General features: G+C 44.3%; 1 protein-coding gene across 2 annotated transcripts; it reads right to left on the bottom strand.

Annotated features, from left to right (window-relative positions):
• Nucleotides 1–1,770: 1,770 nt before the first annotated feature.
• On the bottom strand, nt 1,771–20,092 carry LOC308132355 (mothers against decapentaplegic homolog 2). 2 transcript variants are annotated; one of them, XM_080499432.1, is made up of 11 exons: nt 19,968–20,092; nt 13,307–13,790; nt 11,256–11,345; nt 10,957–11,150; nt 9,469–9,603; nt 9,207–9,281; nt 8,879–8,932; nt 8,085–8,297; nt 6,638–6,775; nt 3,815–3,959; nt 1,771–3,012 (listed from the first exon to the last, which is right to left on the bottom strand). In XM_080499432.1, exons 2-11 carry the CDS (start codon nt 13,540–13,542, stop codon nt 2,889–2,891), a joined length of 1,404 nt encoding a protein of 467 aa, XP_080355558.1. In that variant the 5' UTR covers nt 13,543–13,790; nt 19,968–20,092; the 3' UTR covers nt 1,771–2,888. The 2 variants fall into 2 exon arrangements, with proteins under 2 accessions (XP_080355558.1, XP_080355559.1); XM_080499433.1 differs by having other exon boundaries at nt 9,219–9,281.
• Between the last annotated feature and the right edge of the window lie 976 nt (nt 20,093–21,068).

Genomic DNA, 21,068 nt, shown 5'->3' with positions numbered 1-21,068 from the left:
TGTACTTTGTACTATTACTTGAGTAGATATTTGGATCATTAGTTTTTCATTTTACTCAAGTAAAGAATCTGGGCACTTTTGCCCTCTCTGTTCCTGTGTTGATAAAGAAGGTACACTGTGCAGGAGGAATGTTGTAAAGCATTGCAGGCTTTATAAAACTGAAATTCTCAGATGATATTCTCTGAAGGGAGTAACAAATGGATTCATCTCAGGTGAAACACACGCTGTTTAAATAGTGGAACCATTGTCACTTCACAATAGTACCTTAAAATAGATATTTTTTCAGATTGTAGCTGAGACACTGTTCACGAAGAAAACCTATCTGTGAAATTACATTTTAGATTATGAAAACCATCTTACTTTTTTCAGGAGACAAAATTTGCTTCTAAACTATTTCAAGTTGTTAGTTTTATTGGAGTAATTCTACATGCAAGTACAGGATTGCACATCTAGAAAATCAGTAAATCAGATTTTGAACGAGGATTTCACCTGAAAATTAGAGCTGACAGTTATCTAGTCAGTCACACCTCAAAACATTGAGCCATTTTTGATTGTTACTTTCTGATCCTCCATCTAACACTCAGAAAAGCTCAGTGAAAGGGCAAAACCACAATTGAAGCAAAAACACCAAGAAGAAGAGATATTATTGTCAGATATCTTTTACATTGAAATGGGACTTTTTCAATTAAATTATAGTTCAAACTTTGGGTTTCCACTTGATTTTGGACTCGAGTATTTGGTTGCCACTTTTGCAGTAAACAAGCACAAGAAGCAGAGAATCATGAGAATAAAAATCTTTATTAGTGTTTTATGAAGTCTGCATAATATGCCACACGCCTGAGAAGCTTATGGTCAGAAAAACAAACAGAAAAACAAAACAAAAACAAATAAAATAAAAAGGAAATGCTCTATCAATACCGCCCTCTACTGGTAAAACAACTGCGACATCTACTGTACTGACTGTTTTTCAAAAAGATTACTGTTAAATACACACATACTGTACTACTGTTATGTATATGCATGTCTGGTCCACGTCAGTTTTTGTAATGTATTTTGTTTTGTTTTTTGTTTTTTTGTTTTTATTTATTTTCTTCACATTCATATGTTGTAGGCCAAAGATAAAGACAATGTAACACTGGACCCTAACACATGGTTCAGCTCCCCAAATCCAAACGTCACTAGGTGCACTGAAAGTACAATCACTAGTGCCGCATGGTAAACACGTTTACATCATAAAGAAAGGAAGTAGAGAGAGAGAGCAAGAGAGAGAGAGAGAGAGAGAGTGGGGACATGCTAAACTCACAACAGCCACGTAATGAGTTTAAGCTTTAAGTCTTGTTGTACATACTGTATTTTATAGACGGAACAAATACGATAACAAACATTAACACAGAACGTCCCCGTGTGGAGGCACATCCGCTCTCCTGCTGCTCTCCTCCCCTTTCTGTAACATTGACGACGCTGATTTATTCCCCAAGTTGACCTTAAAACCCGCTTGACTGAGCACCAAAAGGCTACAAGAGGTCACGTGTGTGTCGTTTAAGGATAGAAGAGTGATCGGGTGAAGAAATGACTGAATGAACGGACGGCCATCACAAAGTTTCACAATGGCTCTGGAATCATTAAAATTGTTCAACAGGAGGAATAGAGGCTTAAAACAAATCTGTTGGCTCGTGTACTTCAGAAGCACCACGTTTCTTTGGAAAACACAACTTGTGCGGGGGGGGGGGGGGGGGGGGGGGGGGGCAGTGACATTTCTTTGTCCGCGTGTCGCTATCGGAAAAGTAAGTGGGTGAAAAACGAAGGAATGATTGGCGCCCTTCACTTTAGAAACAACCGTGGTCTTGAAAATATTACTTTAATAAAAAGTGAACGACAGAAAGTCCTTAAGTAGATTTATATATAAAAATACATGAGAATACAAAAAAGTAGCAAAACAATGGGGATACAGGCTAAAACCAGGATGAGACCTTCAGACCCTCCAGGGCCGCGGGACCCCCCAGAAGCTTCCCGACACTCTGGTCCCGGCCCGGCGGGGATCAAACCGTCAACCACACAGAGCGCCACACGGCGGCCAAAAGGAAGGAAAAATACAACCAGAACCGGACTGGACTCTGCAGCTGATGTTGTTTTTCAGATTCTTTTTCCCCACTAACATTCCTATTCGTCCTTTAAGACGCATGTCTTACAACGACACACATCGAGAGAAGAAATAAAATTAAAAAAAGGGAGGGGGGGGGGGGGGGGGGGGGGGGGCGTTCCGGCAAAGTCGATTCAAATTTCACAAACGCGGCGCGGCGCCTCTTTCGGAGAAGAAAAGCCACCGAGGCCATGGTCGTCTTCAGCACGCCGCCGCCCGGACTACACGCTTCCCAGAGAAAAGTCAACTCCGAAAGAACGACGGTGCGGGGAGGAGGGGAGGGCAGAATCCACGTTAGCATTCAAGCTCGTGTTACTCTTACAAGCAATCTTCAATACTGAGAAACTATTCACAGATATTTTTGGTATTTCCCCTGACCTACTAAAAACCAATATACATTTTTATTTGTACCACAAATAGATCTAATATTAAGGATTTGGGGAGAAGCAATTTAACAAGGTGCATGACAAGGATGGGTAACAAAGTGCCAATTTTCTTTGTGTCGTTATTACCGAGAGGTGTGTGTGTGTGCGTGTGTGTGTGCGTGTGTGTGTGTGTGTGTGGATAAAACAGGGATGTGGAACTGAGCTACAAATATTATGAAGTTTGTTACAGGAAATCTGTTGAGTGAGTAGTTTGTTTTCTTCTTTAAATTCCATGAGCGGACTCACAACTTGAGATTGGTATGACGTTTGTAACGGGCTCTTTTTAAAATGCATTGTATGTTTTGTTGGGCCCGCGGAGCCGTTCAGGACATGCTGGAGCAGCGTGCAGACGGGGAGCCCATCTGGGTCAGGACCTTGTCCAGCCACTGCAGCGGGCCGTTCAAGTGAAGCTCGATCCAGCAGGGAGTGCTCGTGACCGTCTGCCGCCTGGAAACACGCAGTTGTTCAGAATAGCATGGACGTCATTTCCAAAAAGACCCTGCACTCGCTCGTGACCAGAAAACAAGAAAAACACACATTCCTCTAGTCACAGTATCAAACACACGTAAATACCTACTTTAGATAACAGCACAACCAACTAGCAGGCTAGTATTAACATGTACTGTATTTTGTAGAGATCTTATTCACCCCCCCCCCATGTCACTATATATAAAAAGTGACTTAAAGATGAAACTCTACTGGTAAACCCCATTGGGGCCACTAGATGTCACTGTATGACAGCAGAAAGCTGAACCACCGTGAACCTTCATTATTAGTTTGACTGACGGAGCGAGACAAATGTCACCAAATAAAGAAAATTCTAACTCGACAATAAGATCTGAAGCAGAGAACAGAAAGAGTTGTATGTGTGGAAAAGTAAATGCCAGTTTTTCTCCTTTTGTTTAAACGATGCGACTTGATCTTTTCTTTGACCTTCTCATAAGGGTGTCTTCATTCCCTTGTTTTGCTTCCTCACGTGTTTAAAATCGTTCTCCAAGTATGCTAAGAGTGATTTAAGTATATCAACAAATACGAAATAAGAAATAAAATGGAAGTTTATTCCATTAAAACGTCATAAAGCAACATTTCATAATGTAATGTAGGAGATGTTGATTCTTTATTTGGAGATTACGTTTTTTCCCCCTGACCCTCAACTAGACATTCACATTTTGTCTTATGCTCTTATAAAAACCTGCTGTTGGAGGAATTTGGTTAAAATAGCCGTCACTGTCAGCTCGGGTGTCCTCACCTGTACTCGGCCCCCCAGCCTTTAACAAAGCTCATGCGGATCGTGCACATCCGGGTGAGCTGGTACACGGCCTCGAAGCCCTGGTTGACCGACTGAGCCAGCAGGGCTGCAAACTCCTGGTTGTTGAAGATTTTTAGATTACAGCCTGAAAATAGAAAAAAACCAGGGTTTTTAATAACGGTACACGGCACGCATCAACGTAATGTAGCCTATTACAGGTACATCTCAAAACAATTTGAATATCATGAAAATGTTCCATATTCTTTGTCGCTCGTTTCAGAAAGTCAAACCCATCTATGATATAGAGCAGGGGTGGGCCATCCTGGTCCTGGTGGGCCGCAGCCCTGCATGTTTTAGATGTTTCCCTGCTCAAACACACCTGTTATCATGATGAGGCTCTGCAGGAAGCTTGACAAGGAGCCACTAACTGCTGTATTGATGTGAGGAGACATTGAAAACATGCAGGGCTGCAGCCCTCCAGGACCAGGATGGCCCACCACTGATCTAGACTCATGACACGCAGAGTGAAGTATTTCAAGTCTTTAGTTCTTGAAATGTTGAAGATTATGTCTTACAGTTAATGAAAACCCAGAATTCCGTGTCAGGAGAAAGGCTAGCTCAATTCCTTTTTCGTCTCATTTGGGTGCTCTGAGGTCCAACGTCTAAAGATGGTCGAGAATGAACTCTGGCAACCGCTAAGACGAGCGAAGACGCCCTGCCGCTAAGACGCCCTGCCGCTAAGACGCCCGGCCGCTAAGACGCCAGGCCGCTAAGACGCCAGGCCGCTAAGACGCCCGGCCGCGAAGACGCTAGGCCGCTAAGACGCAGTGCTACAGGTTGATGGCCTCCAGGCCACGCCGCTAAGACGCCCGGCCGCTAAGACGCCAGGCCGCTAAGACGCCAGGCCGCTAAGACGCCCGCCGCGAAGACGCTAGGCCGCTAAGACGCAGTGCTACAGGTTGATGGCCTCCAGGCCACGCCTCTAAGACGCCACGCCGCTAAGACGCCAAGCCACTAAGACGCCACGCCACGCCGCTAAGACGCCACGCTGCTAAGACGCCACGCCGCTAAGACGCCAGGCCGCTAAGACGCAGTGCTACAGGTTGATGGCCTCCAGGCCACGCCGCTAAGACGCCAGGCCGCTAAGACGCCAAGCCACTAAGACGCCACGCCACGCCGCTAAGACGCCACGCCGCTAAGACGCCACGCCGCTAAGACGCAGTGCTACAGGTTGATGGCCTCCAGGCCACACCGCTAAGACGCCAGGCCGCTAAGACGCAGTGCTACAGGTTGATGGCCTCCAGGCCACGCCTCTAAGACGCCACGCCGCTAAGACGCCACGCCGCTAAGACGCAGTGCTACAGGTTGATGGCCTCCAGGCCACGCCGCTAAGACGCCACGCCGCTAAGACGCAGTGCTACAGGTTGATGGCCTCCAGGCCACGCCGCTAAGACGCCACGCCGCTAAGACGCCAGGCCGCTAAGACGCCACGCCGCTAAGACGCAGTGCTACAGGTTGATGGCCTCCAGGCCACGCCTCTAAGACGCCACGCCGCTAAGACGCCACGCCGCTAAGACGCAGTGCTACAGGTTGATGGCCTCCAGGCCACGCCGCTAAGACGCCACGCCGCTAAGACGCAGTGCTACAGGTTGATGGCCTCCAGGCCACGCCGCTAAGACGCCACGCCGCTAAGACGCCAGGCCGCTAAGACGCCACGCCGCTAAGACGCAGTGCTACAGGTTGATGGCCTCCAGGCCACGCCTCTAAGACGCCACGCCGCTAAGACGCCACGCCGCTAAGACGCAGTGCTACAGGTTGATGGCCTCCAGGCCACGCCGCTAAGACGCCACGCCGCTAAGACGCAGTGCTACAGGTTGATGGCCTCCAGGCCACGCCGCTAAGACGCCAGGCCGCTAAGACGCAGTGCTACAGGTTGATGGCCTCCAGGCCACGCCGCTAAGACGCCAGGCCGCTAAGACGCAGTGCTACAGGTTGATGGCCTCCAGGCCACGCCGCTAAGACGCCACGCCGCTAAGACGCAGTGCTACAGGTTGATGGCCTCCAGGCCACGCCGCTAAGACGCCACGCCGCTAAGACGCAGTGCTACAGGTTGATGGCCTCCAGGCCACGCCGCTAAGACGCACTCATTCATGCAAAAGGAGGCCCAACCAAATACTTTCCAGAAGCATGACATTTTTGCTTGAAATATCCTTTTATTTAAATCTTATGAAATATTCTGCATGTCTGAGACACTAAATACTGGGTTTTCACTTTCTGTAAGCCATATTCATCAACATTTCAAGAACTAAAGGCTTGAAATACTTCCCCCTGTGTGTCATGAGTCGATATCCTAGATGGGTTTGACTTTATGAAATAAGTGAGAAAAAATATTGACCATTTTCATGATATTCTAATTGCTTTGAGATGTACCTGTATTGCGTTTTGGTTCAAGCAATCAGCAGCTGCATTCATTTCACTTGTTTTTGAACAAACAGGCTTTGAATCCCTATGCAATCAGACCTGCAGATCAGCGCTGGAAGCACGCCACGGTGGAGGTGATTTGAGAGGTTGCTATGGAAGCTGTGACATGTTCAAGTGTTTCTGAGTGTGGCAGGATTACTGCTGCTACCACCAGGCAGCAGCCTCCAAACACTCAGGACACACTGATGAATCACAGTAGCTTATATTCTAAATACATTCCCAGCGATCTTCTCACACACACACACAAGACAGAGAAATCCGCGTCTTCATGCTCAGAAGCTGCTTGTTCAATTCTTTAATGTCGCCAACATTTCTCTGACTGCAGCATCTTCAGAGTCCTACCTGGAGGAATTTTACACACGGTCGCTGGATGCCAGCCGTACCGCTGGTTGCAGTTTGGACTCTGAACAAAGATGGCGCTATCACTCAGGCACTCGGCAAACACCTCCCCTCCGATGTAGTAGAGCCGAACTCCTCTTCCTGTGAACAGACAGCAGCAACAGACGCAAATATAAGGTCATTTGGTGGAATAAGACTGGTGACGGCACGCACACTTATTGAGCCACACCTGTTAACGGCTGCCGGGATTACATTTTGCCCACTGGAGCACCTACAGTTTGTTTTTTGGTATTACATTTAAAATTTTTTAAATACATTACAGTCATTCCTATGTGCTTTTACAGAGAAAATAGAAAAGCCCAACATATCCACATGAGCAAGCAGGTTTGTTTGCGACTGTGGAAAGAAAAACTCCCTCTAACAGGAGAAACTTTGTAGAAACCAGAGTCAGAGGTGGAGGAAGTCTGCTGACTGGTTGGGGTGAAAGGATAGAGGAGAGGAGAGGAGAGGAGAGGAGAGGATAGGAAAGACAGAGATAGACTTGGTGGCGAGATACATACAATACCCTTGTTAGTGCTACATATATATATATATATTTTGTTTTTAAATACAGTAATCACAGTGATCTAAATATTTTCCAACTGCCATGAGATTAAGACCAGCCTGAACAACAACAGAGCAAAAACCAAAATAACCACAACAATGATAACAAAAGCAAAAACAAAAGGATACAAAACAAAGAACAAAAAAAGAAAAGAAAAGAAGAAGAAACGGAAAAAAAACTAAACAAAACAAAAGCAACAAAAAAAAAAACATAATTTTGATAATTGACAGAACAATAGCAGAAAATAAGAAAAATCAGCAGCAAATCTCGTCAAGGAGGACTGGAAGTGTGTGTGTGTGTGTGTGTGTGTGTGTGTGTGTGTGTGTGTGTGTGTGTGTGGTTTGTCCTCTGGATGTGAATGGAACTGTTGTGGGGGGGCCCGCACCCAGCAGCCCCCCGGACCCAGGAGCACCTACAGTTAATAATGTGTGACCGACTCAGACAGGCAAAAAACAAAAACGTGCGCCAACATTTCACTTTCTACAAAACTTGAGCTGAACACAGAGTGGATCCGTCCTCAGACAGCGACACCACAATCATCCAGCTACCGTCACGTCTGAGCGACATGACGAGAAACTTCACCCAGAAACTCTTTGTGGTTGATGCCAGCAGACACACACACACACACACACACACACCCCCACCCTTTGATTACTGCGTGAGATTAATCACATCAAACATGCAAAACTGTCAGCACTATTTGTATAAAACCTTCAACCCGTTGGTCCCCACAGTGCTGCAATAGAGCCCATTAGAACGTACTAACAAGATCCTTGAATTACCCTCTGCTGGTCATTTTCCTCTGCAGATGAAATATCACACAGAGGAATTGGACCCGTGACGTACCTATGTGCCGCCGGGTCATCTCCACAGTGGCGTTCCTGTTAACGTTCGACAGCAGGCCCAGGCAGAAGCGCTCGGAGTTCGACGGGTCTGTGAAGCCGTCCACCGTCAGCGACGGCTGGGAGGCGTGGAACGTCTCCCCCACGCGCTGGTTCAGCTCGTAGTACGCTATCGAGCACCAGAAGGCCGGCTCCGAGTAGGTCACCGGCTGCAGGTCTGCGGGACAGAGGAGGTTTGTTTCGGCGTCGACACAAGTCAGGGGAACAAATACCGTCGTTCAAAAAAGAGTTTTTTTTTTTTTATAGCAAATATCAAAGCGGGACAAACAGCCAGAACATTTAAACACAACAAAAACATAAAGTAATATATCAGCGCATAAAAACAGTAAAAACAAACAAACAAACCAACAACTTGCTACATAAAACTATCAAATCTAAGATAATGCTGATAAATCTATCACAAATGTGCCTGTTGTCGTGAAAAAAACCCAACATTTTTAAAAGAATTGGACTAAAAATGATCTTTAAAAATGATTTATGTGATGATATGGATGTTACCTGATAATTTAGATTCATAATGAACCTTAAATGTTATTCATTTTGTACTTTTATTGATATTTTGTTCCTAACATATGATGAATAAATTCCAAGTAGTCCCAATATGTTCCATCAGCACATCAACACCCCCCCAATAATAACCGACTACTTCAGTCTACATTGCTTCGTGTGTACTTCAGCTAAACTCTGGCTATGAGCTGGTTCATGACTATTGAGGTAGAGAGCATGAACATGTCTTACCCATGCTGTGATTGACAGGAGACAGAGTGCTGGGGGAGAGCTCTGCTGGAGAGCCTGGCACAACAAACAAAGATCGTCATGGACGTGCACCAGTTGAAAACAACAACACTCACAATCAGCATCAGCAACAGGAAGTGTGAAATCATCTCTGAGCACCAGGTCCAAAATAATCAGCTGCAGGAAACGGAAGGTTTCGCTCTTGTTGTAAAAATTAACTGTACTTTTTACGGGTTCGTGGGCTTTTTTTTTCTTGAAGAAAACCACCAAGTGTCTTCTCTGGAGCCGAGGGGCAAGAAGGAACAGGAGAGGAAGCGCTAGTCTAGGGTACCTGTGTCCATACTTTGATTCATCTGTTGATCGCTGGCCTCCCCATCCTCACTGATGTAGCCCGGCGGAGGCGTTTCTGGACACATCCAGAAGGAAAATAAACACTCAGGCTGCCATGTTTGTTTGTTTGTTCAGTTGAACATACAAAGAAGTGGCGTATTCCCACAAAACTAAAATAAGGAGGTGGCAGAACCTGTTAAACACACATCTATCCAGCACAACTCCAGTTGGACACTCACAGTGCTCTGCAGAGTCAAACCGACCTGGTATATAGTTGTTAGGAGGTTCGATTCCGGCGGGGAAGTTTGTGTTCTCCGGTATGGAATGAGTGTAGTCGTCCAGAGGGGGCAGCTCTGGCAGGATTTCTGAGTGTCTTGGCACAAGAACGGGAGGCAGCACTGCGGAGTCGAGGCAACAACATGGAGTTAAACTCACTTTCAGGTAAGTTGCACTACCGTGCCAGACATTCTTAAAAATGCAGCTTTTTAACACTTTGACATGGTCTCGCTGGTCCAAACACATTGTATTCAAAGTTCATTACTCCAAATCCAGCTTTATACCGATTCTCCTCAAGTAGAATATTGGAACTCCATTCAGAATCTGCTGTGTCTGTGTGAGGTGCACTGGCTCCGCCCACACATGCCCATAGAGCAGAGCTGCCTAATTGTGGGAGGAGCCTACCTTGATTGTGATTGGCTAAACTCCTGATGGCACAATATAGGGTTTGGTTTCTGATTGGCTGGTTGGAGCAACACACTTTTTAAAACCTGGAACAAGCCAGAGAGAGAGAGAGAGAGAGAGAGAGCGAGAGAGAGCGAGAGAACACACTTTCTTCACTTCTGGGGCGTCGTTCCAGGAGTGGTGATGATTATTACTGCTGGAAAACCTTTAGGAAGTGGATTTCCATGATATGACCCCTTTAAATAAAACTGAGTTTACTTCTCCCTGGAGATTATTAGTAAAAAAAACAAAAAAAACTGTTCTTTCTGTTGCATAATTTACACCAACTATGAGTGGGTCGTGTTTGTTTTCCTCAATCATCATATTCACTGTTGATTTGGGCCATTGTTTCTCAATTTTTGTATTGAGTTAAGTGGTGAAAGGAAGAAAATGTTCATTTATTTTTAAATTGGACTATTCTTGTGAATTAATAAGGATCCAGGATGTTGTGGGCAATAAACCATGATTTTCCAGGCAATTTTCTCAAAGACTGCAGGTTGTCTCTGTGGTTTTCTTTGCTAAACATTACCAGAATTGATCAAAAATGTCAAGTCAGGGGATTTTTTTCTTCATGTAACCCTTGTTAATCTATGTACCACCAAAAAAATCTTGCATCATCTTCATTCCCTTTGCTAGCTTTTAATTGGCCTTACATGACGTTTGGCCTAATTCAACATGAAGACATTGCAAGTGCAATGTCTTATTCAAATTTTGTATTATTTCTTTGTAAAACTTAAAGTCTCTAAAGCTCTTAAGCGCCACACTGTCTGCTAACAAACACAGAAGGTTATATATACATAGGTTTGTAAAACTTTAAACTTTATGAGAAAACTAAAACAAGTCTTCTATTAAAACTTCGAAGTGGTGTATTTTTCTTACAAATCTAAAATGATCTTGTTTTTTTTTGGCAGCATCAAAATGCAAAATGTATACAAACTGAATTCATCTGTTGAGAACGACAAGTGTGCGATACGACGTGTGGCGCCCGACGTGTGACATGTGACCCGGCAGCCTCAGCGGCTCGGCCTCACCTGGGGTCTCCACCCTCTGGTAGTGGTAGGGGTTGATGCAGACCTCGTCCTTCTTGAGGTGGAAGGCATACTCGCAGGCCTCGATGGCGCGCAGCTCGTGGTGGCTGTGGAGGTCCGGCCATCGCCACAGGCGGCAGTAGATTACATGAGGAAGCCCCTTCTTGTGGGACACCTGCAGGCGGCCGTCCAGGGATCTGAACCGTGTGGTGAGGAGGGGTTGGGGGGGGTAGAGAGCAGAAACAAAGATGTTAATATACACGATAACTCTCACACACCAAGCAACGGGTAAGGACAGTCACCTGGTTTGGTCAGGGTAGCTGTACAGGCCTGATGAATCCCACTGCTCTATCGTGTTTGGTGTGCTCAGTCCCCATATTTCAGAGCAATTGCTGTGCAGAGAAAAAGAAAAAACAATGACAAACAGGGGACAATGAGAATTATCAGCATGAGAACATAAACATTAAAGAGGCCTCTGTTATGGGGGTCTAATTTTAAAATAAAGACAATAAATTCACATTCAACTGTGGGAATGGAGGACGGGAACTTCAAATGAGTGAAGCCTTTTTTGACAGAAGCATAAAAAAAATCCCCCCAAATACATGATGGATTCTGCACACAAAGCTTTCTTCAACATGGTGGCATTGTATCAGAGTCTGAAAATAACTCCAAGCTTCTGTCCACGACTGTCGCTTGTGTCAGGAGGACTTATCTGGAGACGCTCAAACAAACACTGAAGACACACAATGACACAAAGTAGGAGGCGACCTTGGGAAGCGAAAAAACAAAAACAGAACAAAACTCTGTTCAGACGTTCTCAAAACACTCACAAGAAAATGGAGAAACACAAAACGTGGCAGGAACACAAATGAGACAATGCTTGTGGAGAACACAACAATAGTATTTTATACACGTTAAAATGCAGAAACACAAAGCAGTTTATATGCGAGTGGAATTTCAGTTAACATTTAAATTACAGCTGGGAAATCATTAATCCAGAGACGAGCTGAAAATCCCTCGGGTTTCAATAAGTTGCACAGCACAAGATGAGAAGTTCCAGGTGAAATCAACAGCAGTGTGAAAGAGAGTTTCCGTCAAGGGAAAAGAAAAGTGGATGAGTTCGCCGACAGCCGTCAGAGAACCCATTCACACTTGGCATTGAGATGCATTTAGAGCGACGTGACTAAGTTCTGCTCTTGTTCCAAAAGGTGAAAATAGAGACGGCAGCTCCACCGGGGAATCTCAAGGTCAACGTGTGCTCAACGCAAGTCACAAAGGATCGACTGGAGTGCAGTGAAATGTGTTTCCATGCTCTCTGCATTCACGCCTGACCAACTGATCAATTCCATTGATGAACATTTAGGACCTGGGGGGTCACGTGTCAGAAGTCAGAGGCAGACGTTCATGTGACTAAAATAAATGTGGCCATTTATTTATACGTCGTAAAAAAAAAAATTCCATGTTCCTTAAAATTGTAAAACCACTTGAACAGAAATAATTCGTTGTTCTAAAGAAATCATCTCCGAAACTCAGACTTCCTTACTTTTTGTTAATAGTTGAACAAATGAGATCAGAAGTGGCAGCAGTTCCCTCAAAGACGGGTGTTGGGGCTACTTTGGGTTTCACTTTGTGTTTAGTCCAGGAGAGGGGGGCGGTGCCTTTCACCTGGGGAGCTTTAAATACACCTCGGAATTCCTTTCTGGTGACACCACCGGGAGGAAGCGGTCATCTTTTGACCGTCGTGCGGAGAGGTTTGTTCTTGTCAGCCTTTTAACGAACCCTAAAACATGTTATTCACTGTATTTTATCGACTGGAGACTTTTATAATGAATAAAGCTCAAGCACCGTTTTGACTCGGCGCTTGAGCTCGGCTGGAAACATCATCTGTTTACCGCCGACAGACAACATACAAGGCGTCGTGGAAGTCTTCCTGTAGCGAGCAGCGTTTCTCTCATGATCTGACAACGTGACAGTACACCGGGGCACTATTTGCTTTTTCTGGTCATGTGGACCTTCTAGGATTTCATTCACACTGAGCCAGCCGCTGGAGCTCTACAACCGGCCCGGCACATTTCTCAGGCGATAACGAGCAGCTTGCTATCGATAGATGTACAAACATCTGACGTGGTGGTTGTGGCGGCACGTCAGTGACGAGTGAGTCAGCCCACACAGTGTTCCCACCGAACGCCGATCTGGATCATCAAGGCTGGCTGATAAAGGGAACATTTTCTCTCATGTGAGGAACATAGACAGCCGGTAAACAAACGGCAAGTTGTTTTTTGATTTAACCGTTCTGCATCTTGACATGTATTTCGAGGGATGTCGGGGGGGAGGGGGGGGGGGGGGGTTGTACCTGGGGATGGTGACACACTTGGTGTTGCAGTTCTGTGTGGTGATGGCTTTCTCCAGCTCGTCAAGCTGGCCCGTCTTCTTCAGCTTCTTCACCAAGCTCTTCACGGCCTTCTCCCACCACTTCTCCTCCTGCCCGTTCTGCTCCCCGCCTCCTGCGCCGCCCGGCCCGCTGCTCGACTTCTTCCAGCCCAGTAGCCTCTTCACCACGGGGGGGGTGAACGGCAGGATGGAGGACATGTTCACGGGACGAAGCCGGGAGTCTCCAGAGAGGACTCGACACGAGCTGGCGCGCTCTTTTCTCACCCGGTGGACGTTTCACAGGCACGCTGACCGACAGACAGACAGACAAGGGAGGAGGGGGGGGGGGGGGTCCGGGGGTCCCGGAGCTACAGTCTGGGCCCTTGTCGTGAGGGGCCCCGCCAGTGACCAGGGACTCACAGTGTGGACGCCAGAGCTCGCAGGGGTTCTTCAAACGAGACGGGCACCTTAGAAGGAAGAAAGCACATGATTAGAAACTGTAAAATCAACTAATTCATGATACAGTTTACAGTTTCAGCAGTAATCAGATGAAAACCTTCAGAGAGAATTCACTGATATCCCACATACCCCAGAGTGTCACTTAAGGATTTTTAAATCAACTAATAGAGGGAAAACACCCCTTTATGCCATTTATACATGTCGATAAACATCATGCTGATCACAAACTAACTCATATGATCTCTAAATGATTGTTAAATTTCACACGGGATATATGGAAAAGACTGTCTGTACGCTTTTGAGCCCCTCTGTCCAACTATAGAATGCATTATGTAAACAACAGGTTTACTGATGTGACTCACGCATTAGAAAGGCAGATGCATCATGCTGCTGAACAATGAATTAACTATGAATACGATGGATTAAATGTATGGAAATAATTTCCCTCAGAGGATCAATGAAGTATGATTTGCTTTTATATTAAGCTCCTCTCAGGAAATAACTTCATACTGTGGCTTTATAGCTGTGCGTTTTAGAAATAACTAGATATTTTATTCCTGCCTTTTGTTAATGCGAGTTGTTTTCTTACCATTTTACCACAGTTGATGACTCATTTGAGCTGTTTTAGGTGTGCACTGTTCTCCCCACTTAAAGACGTTATTGGTGTGTTTATACGTGTGCAACACACTTGAATATATTCTTTTAATGTTTTTGTCAGTCATCAAAGAAGTTTCAATTGCATTTCATTGTCTGAAAGGTGCATCCAAATGATGATTTATTTAAGCACACAGTTTCCACAGAATAAAGTGACTGGGGCTACTAAAACTCCACGTGTTTCCCTTGTTAACTTCTTTCTATTGTTCTTCAAAACGTCCTTTACCTGTCGAAGCCACAAAGATACAGCATTGTCCATGTTATACACTCAGTCTGCCCCTTGCAAGTCGGCACTAGAAATCTGAAGGCAGTGATGCTTTGAGGTTAGAGAAGCGCCACAATCACCCACTCTAGCGAGTAAACCATAGCCATCCCGGTCAAGGTTCTACCCGTGTACAAGGAGCCAGTTAACGGTCCCGTGCCCACAGAAAACTGCAGTTTTAAGCCATGTTTATGTGAAAACGCAAAACTCTCACTACGTGTTTGTTCACATGACAACAGAGCTCAGATTCACCGTTAATCCAACTTGTTGGAAAACTAGGACTCCCGTCACGTCAACAGTGGAAAAGCTGCTGTTGTGCGCACACACCACAGCCGTAGTAAATAGTTCTTCTGCACATGCATCAGTGGATCGACATTCACTATGTTTGCCTCCAGAGTGTCGTGCCTCCCGCTCCACACTCTCCTGGGACTTGGTAGTTTATTGTTTATTGTTGGTTGATGGTCACCGGGAACAATCCAACTTGTTCGTCCGTCTGTACGAGTGTCTGAGAACTCATCATGTTTATAACATGATGAGTTATAACTCTGTGTGCATGTGTGTGGTTTTATTACAAAAACAACCAAGAGAGCAACTCATAGCCCCACATGGTCGCCACGTTATTTTCAGCGTTTCTGTGGAAACAGTCATCGTTTCCAAAACGTTGCTGTAGGGCTGCTCAATTAGTGGACTTTTAATGGTGATTATGATTTTGGCTCCAGACGATGTCAAAATTTCTCTCTCTCTCTCTCTCTCTCTCTCTCTCTCTCTCTCCTCTCCCTCTCTCTCTCTCTCTCTCTCCCTCTCCCTCTCCCCCGAGCGGAAGTAGTATCGTTGTTCCACCGTGTGTGAAGCTCCGTTGGAGATGAGAGAGAAGAAAAAGCATTTTTTTAAAGTGTGTTCGAATGGAAAATAAAGTTTTGACTTCCTTGATGAACATTTACTCAAACACAACATAGAGGCTGAAGATTGCTATTAAAGGCTAATAAAGACTAGTATTGGGCGTTAGGCTAACAAGTAGTCGGGCTGCTCGATTATGGGGAAACAAAATCATAACTACGATTATTTTGGGCAATATTGAAATCACGACTATTTACACGATTATGTTTTTGATTTTGGAACAGCATTTATTAAACATGTTTAAAAAAAACTCTCCTGTTGAACATCTAAAAATCTTATAATGTAGATAAAATAAACTGTTGTTCTGCATTTAATCTTTTTAAAACAGTAAATAAATAACTTTAGATACTAATATAAGCTACAGTAAGGAATCATGTTGCTTTACATTATATGTTGGTACTTTGGCCGTCCTGTGAGGCAGTGAGGCAGTTCTTAAAGCTAAGCAATGCTCATAGCCACCGTTAGCATTACTGAGCTTTAAAATGACACGTAACCTAAACCACTGGTGTAACACGCTGTTATCATCATCATCAACATGTTAGTTTACGGGAGGTATGACAACGGCGAGCACACACAAGACACCATACAGTCAGAACTTTTTCGGGAAATTTAAAAGTAGTAACTTACCGCTAAGTAACTAGCACCTGTGCATTCGGGTTAAATGTGTCGTCATTTCCCGTCTGACAGGCTGAGAGTGGAGGTCCCGCAGCCAAATGCTCGTCTCACAACAAAAACACCACATAATCGTTTTCCCTCGATTATAGGAATGTTGAGATCGTCTCGAGCCAAACTTGTAATCACGATTAAAATTCGATTAATCGAGCAGCCCTAACAAGTAGTGAATATGACATGACAAAAGTATGAAACCGACTTGTCACATAAGATGCATCCCATGAGTATTACAAACCAGGAATCTGGTCTATTACTATTCAGTGAACTCGAGCTGGTGAATTTATCGGTCTGGAATATCCACTAAATATTTGTTCAACCCACACACTCCCTCTCATGTTTGAGGCTAATGACATGACAAACTTTGCGGTTAACACAATTGTCGGGCCTCTTCCTTCTGCTTTAGATGCACCAATTCGAAGCAAACTGTGAGAATCCCTCTGGCATTCCCAATAAACACAAACAAGTGAGGAGTATCAGTGGGCAGGCCCCCACAGCGCACAGCAGTGAAGTTAGTCTCACATGTGTAGCCTCTGAGCGTGCAGTTAAGGGAAACGTTTCAGTTTTGACACATTTCGGACAAAAATATGACCATTCTTAAATTATGCAACATGCTTCACAACGAAAAACAAAAGCTGATTAAGGGAAGCACATTTTCAGCTTTTGTGTTTCGTTGTAAAGCATGTTTCATATTTTATAAATGGTCATATTTTTGTCCGAATTTTGTCAAAACTGAAATACCCAAGTCAAACTGCACATTTACAACTCATTATAACATATCCAGCTCGAAACGCAAAATAACAAAACAAGGAAAAAAATTACCTCCAATGTCCCAAAGGCCATAATATCGCTTGAGGTCGAGAAAGCATTTGACAGGGTGGAGTAGAAATAACTTTTCTTTACCCTGCAACAGTTTGGATTTAATAGCAACCTTATCTCGGGGATCAAATTACTCTACTCGTCTCCCAATATTCCAGTGTGCACCAACAAGCAGCGCTCCGCGCCATTTTCACTTGTTCTGGGCAGCCGACAGGGGCGCCCGTTATCCCCATTGCTGTTTGCATTGGCAACTGAGCCACTGTCATCTGCTCTAAAAAGGGAGGCGGGATTTGAGGGCATTGAAAGATGTGGCATTGAACATCAGGTTTCATTATATGCGGATGACCTGCTTCTTTATGTCAAACACCCTCTGAAAAGCATTCCACACATCCTGAGAGTATTAAATTCTTTCAGCCGTATAGCTGGATATGAACTTAACATCGCTAAAAGTGAATATTTCCCAATAAACCAATCAGCCAAAGACATACCACCATTGTCTATCTCTTTTAAACCAGCCAACACAGGATTTAAATACCTTGGCATTACAATTGCACAATCCATGCGAACTATGTGTCAGCAGAATTTACCTCATTAGCAACGGCAGTTAAATCAGATTTACAAAAACGGAATTATCTACCGTTATCTTTAGCAGGTAGGATACAAATGATTAAAATGAATGCACTACCAAGATATTTGTATGTTTTCCTATGTCTCCCAATATTTCTTCACAAATCATTTTTCACGACTATAAATGGTATTATGTCATCATTCATCTGGGATAACAAACGCCCAAGAACAAACCGAACGCTGCCCTACAGGGACAGATCAGTTGTAGTTACCCAATCTTATTGGTTACTATTGGGCAGCCACCGCAACTGAGATTATAGCATGGCTCACGACCCCTCACTTCAAGTGGTGCCAAAGTGAGTCAGCCTCATGCTCCTCATCACTGCTGGCTTTCGCTTGCAGTACTTTGCCTCTCATCCCGTCAAATTTTACTTCTAATCCGGTTGTTGTTGGAACTCTTTGGGCACAAATAAGAGGATGGCTCACTGTCCCTAACAAAAGGCCACACCTCCTTCTTCTATAAATTACTTAATAAATCAAGGCACACTGGGAGTCAGAACTCCCAACTAAAGTTCTCTGAGAACTTCTGGAAGGGGACCTTAACAACACTGAAAACAATGTAGGTATCATGTCGGGTCACTAGTCGGTGTTGTTGGTGGTTCTGGTAATGAAAACACACACATGCACACAGAGAACAATACAATCACCATTAACAATGAGAGAACACCAACACTGGTGTGGACAGACGATGAAGTTAGATTGTCATTATGGTGCCTGTCAACTGGAAAACCACCAAGTCCCAGGAGAATAAGGACTGGGAGTCATGACTAGTGTTGCCACAGTTACTTTAAAAAAATTATCTGATTACTAGTTACTCATTTAAGAAGTAACTTAGTTACTTCACCAATTACTTGTTTTCTTTAAAGTAACTAAGTTAGATTACAAGTTACTTTTTAGTTACTTTCAGCAGCTGCCGACAACACCACCAATCGTCTGAACACAAAAACTCTGATGATCCCGGCCTCCTGCACCTGCTGGTACATATTTAACCTTTGACCTTCATTCTTTGTTGTATTTATATCTGAACCACTGTTTTATTATCACATTTTTACTATTACTGCTATTTATTTACCCAGAGATGTAGCTGTAGTTGCACTATTTATTTAGCTATTTGCACTGCCTGATCTCTGTGACTGCATTTCACCCCCTCCTGGAGTAAAAACTTCTTTCATTGATTGATTGATTTAAAAAGTGGGGTCTTGTCGCAATATTAAGGTTTATTGATGACAATGGTTGGTTCCAATACTTTACCCGAACGCACCGTTAGAGCAGGTCGGCCTGTGATTGGCTGAGAGTGTAGAAGGGGGCGGGTCTGGTGAGCGTGTCCGTCAGTTTGGAGGAGAACGGAGGAGCTGCTGGTTCTGTTTAATAATAAAGCGGCTTTTCAGACAAGAAACTCGTCCTGCTGGACGCTACAATAGTAACGCACAGTGACCTGGACAAGTAACTTTAATCCGATTAGTGGTTTGGAAATAGTAACGCGTGATATTACTTGTTACTGAAAGAAGTGGTCATATGAGAGTAACCTGCAACGTTTGTACCAAAATAAGGACGATTATACGATGTTACCTGAAAAATGTGTGAAATTTCAGACAGCAGTAGGGTTATACAGAGTATATCCCGCTTTCTTTACATTCAGTGGTGCAGAAACAACGCGATTATCACTTTTAAGAGTAAAACTTTCCATTAAATTCCGGACTCGAAGCAACACATCGGAGGCCAACTTCAGCGCCGTGCTGGAAGGCCGGCCGCTAGCTGCCTGCTGGGGGCCCTGCTCCTCTCCAATCACAACAATAACTTCACCGGCGCTCGCCAGCAAAAAGCCTCCAAAATCAAACCCAACCCTATGAAGGCACAGAGCACAGCGAACATGACTCAGTAAACCAGAGTCACAAATGAGTGATACCACCGCCGGGGCAGCGGACATTAGCTGAACGGAGCTAACGGACAACTTGTTATCAAAAATCCTTTTGTTGTGATCAACAGTCCGCCGCGCTGCTCTGGAAGCAGCCTGTCAAACACCGCCGGGCTCATGGCACACCACCGGGTGTCAGTTTGTGGGATTTAATCCCGGCTGAGTTTCGTTTCGAAGGGGCCACCGGTGCTCGGGGCGTTCGACTCAGAAATAAAGCCAGAATATGGGTTCGCATCGCGGACGAACTCTCCCGAACTGCAGCTAACGGGGCTAAACGGAGCTACCGCTCCACAAACATGCCGCAAAAGTCCCCAAAGCTGGCGAAAGCGTGTCAATACTGACCCCAATCTGGAAGTCCGGAGCTCCACTTTGACGAATGAAGGTGTGCACGGCTCTTGAAGCACAGCGCTGACATTAAAAAGGGCGTTTTGAAGGGAGTTTGGTGTTTTCAGCTCCCCTGAAGCTGCTACAGCAGCTAGTTAGCCCGTGGTAGGTAGACCGGAGCATCACGACAAACATGCTGGTTTCGTGCGGCACGCTGTGTCCCGCCTTCTCTGGCCCTGATTGGAGGATTACAACCAGAGCGCGACCCGACACTGGCTCACCTCCCTGTCAGTCCCCATTGTTTATCTGACAGCATGTGTTTACGTCTCTCCCCATTATGTGCAGTTATGAGGAAAATCCAGCAACATGTAGGCAGACTTTATCTCCTGAACATTAAATCACAGTTTGAATAAAAAAACCACAACGACATTTAATTCAATAGAATACAAAAACAAACCTCAACAACAAAAAACAATAAACACATAAATGTGATATTGGTTCAGTTTGTTGGGCAATTTGTGACTGTTCATTATTCCTCATCAGCCAATAACTGCTTTTCTTTCACAGGTGTGAAAGGTTACCCTCCTTAAAAAAAAACCCCTAAGAAACAAAGTTTGCCACCTGCCACCAAAAAAATATATTTTAAATAATTGTTTTCACTGCAGTAAAGCATAATTAAAACCACAATCACAGCAACTGACTGGGAAATAACACAGAAACGAAACATGAATAAATAAATAAATACATCAATTAATTAATTAATTAATAGAAATGGCATGAATTAAACTGTCCATTAAAATCCAACTATCAATGAAAACAAAAAATAGGACAAATAAAAAATATCATAATAAAATAATAATAATAATGATGATGATGATGATGATGATGATGATGATGATGATGATGCCATAACCACAAATAACTATATGTATGTACCATTGATCACAATACAAAAAGAAAAAAACAAACATTTAAACATTGAAAAGAACAAATGCATCCATATATTATTAAAAAAAAAATTCAATAGTCATTAACTCATTGGTCCATTTGCATTATCCACATTCTTCCTAAATTTACAACCTGAACAGATGGGCTGTGCAGCATCACTTCCAGTAGTTT

This window comes from Blennius ocellaris, assembly GCF_963422515.1.
Source record: "Blennius ocellaris genome assembly, chromosome: 7".
Classification (NCBI taxonomy): domain Eukaryota; kingdom Metazoa; phylum Chordata; class Actinopteri; order Blenniiformes; family Blenniidae; genus Blennius; species Blennius ocellaris.
This window is presented reverse-complemented; position numbering and strand designations above follow the sequence as displayed.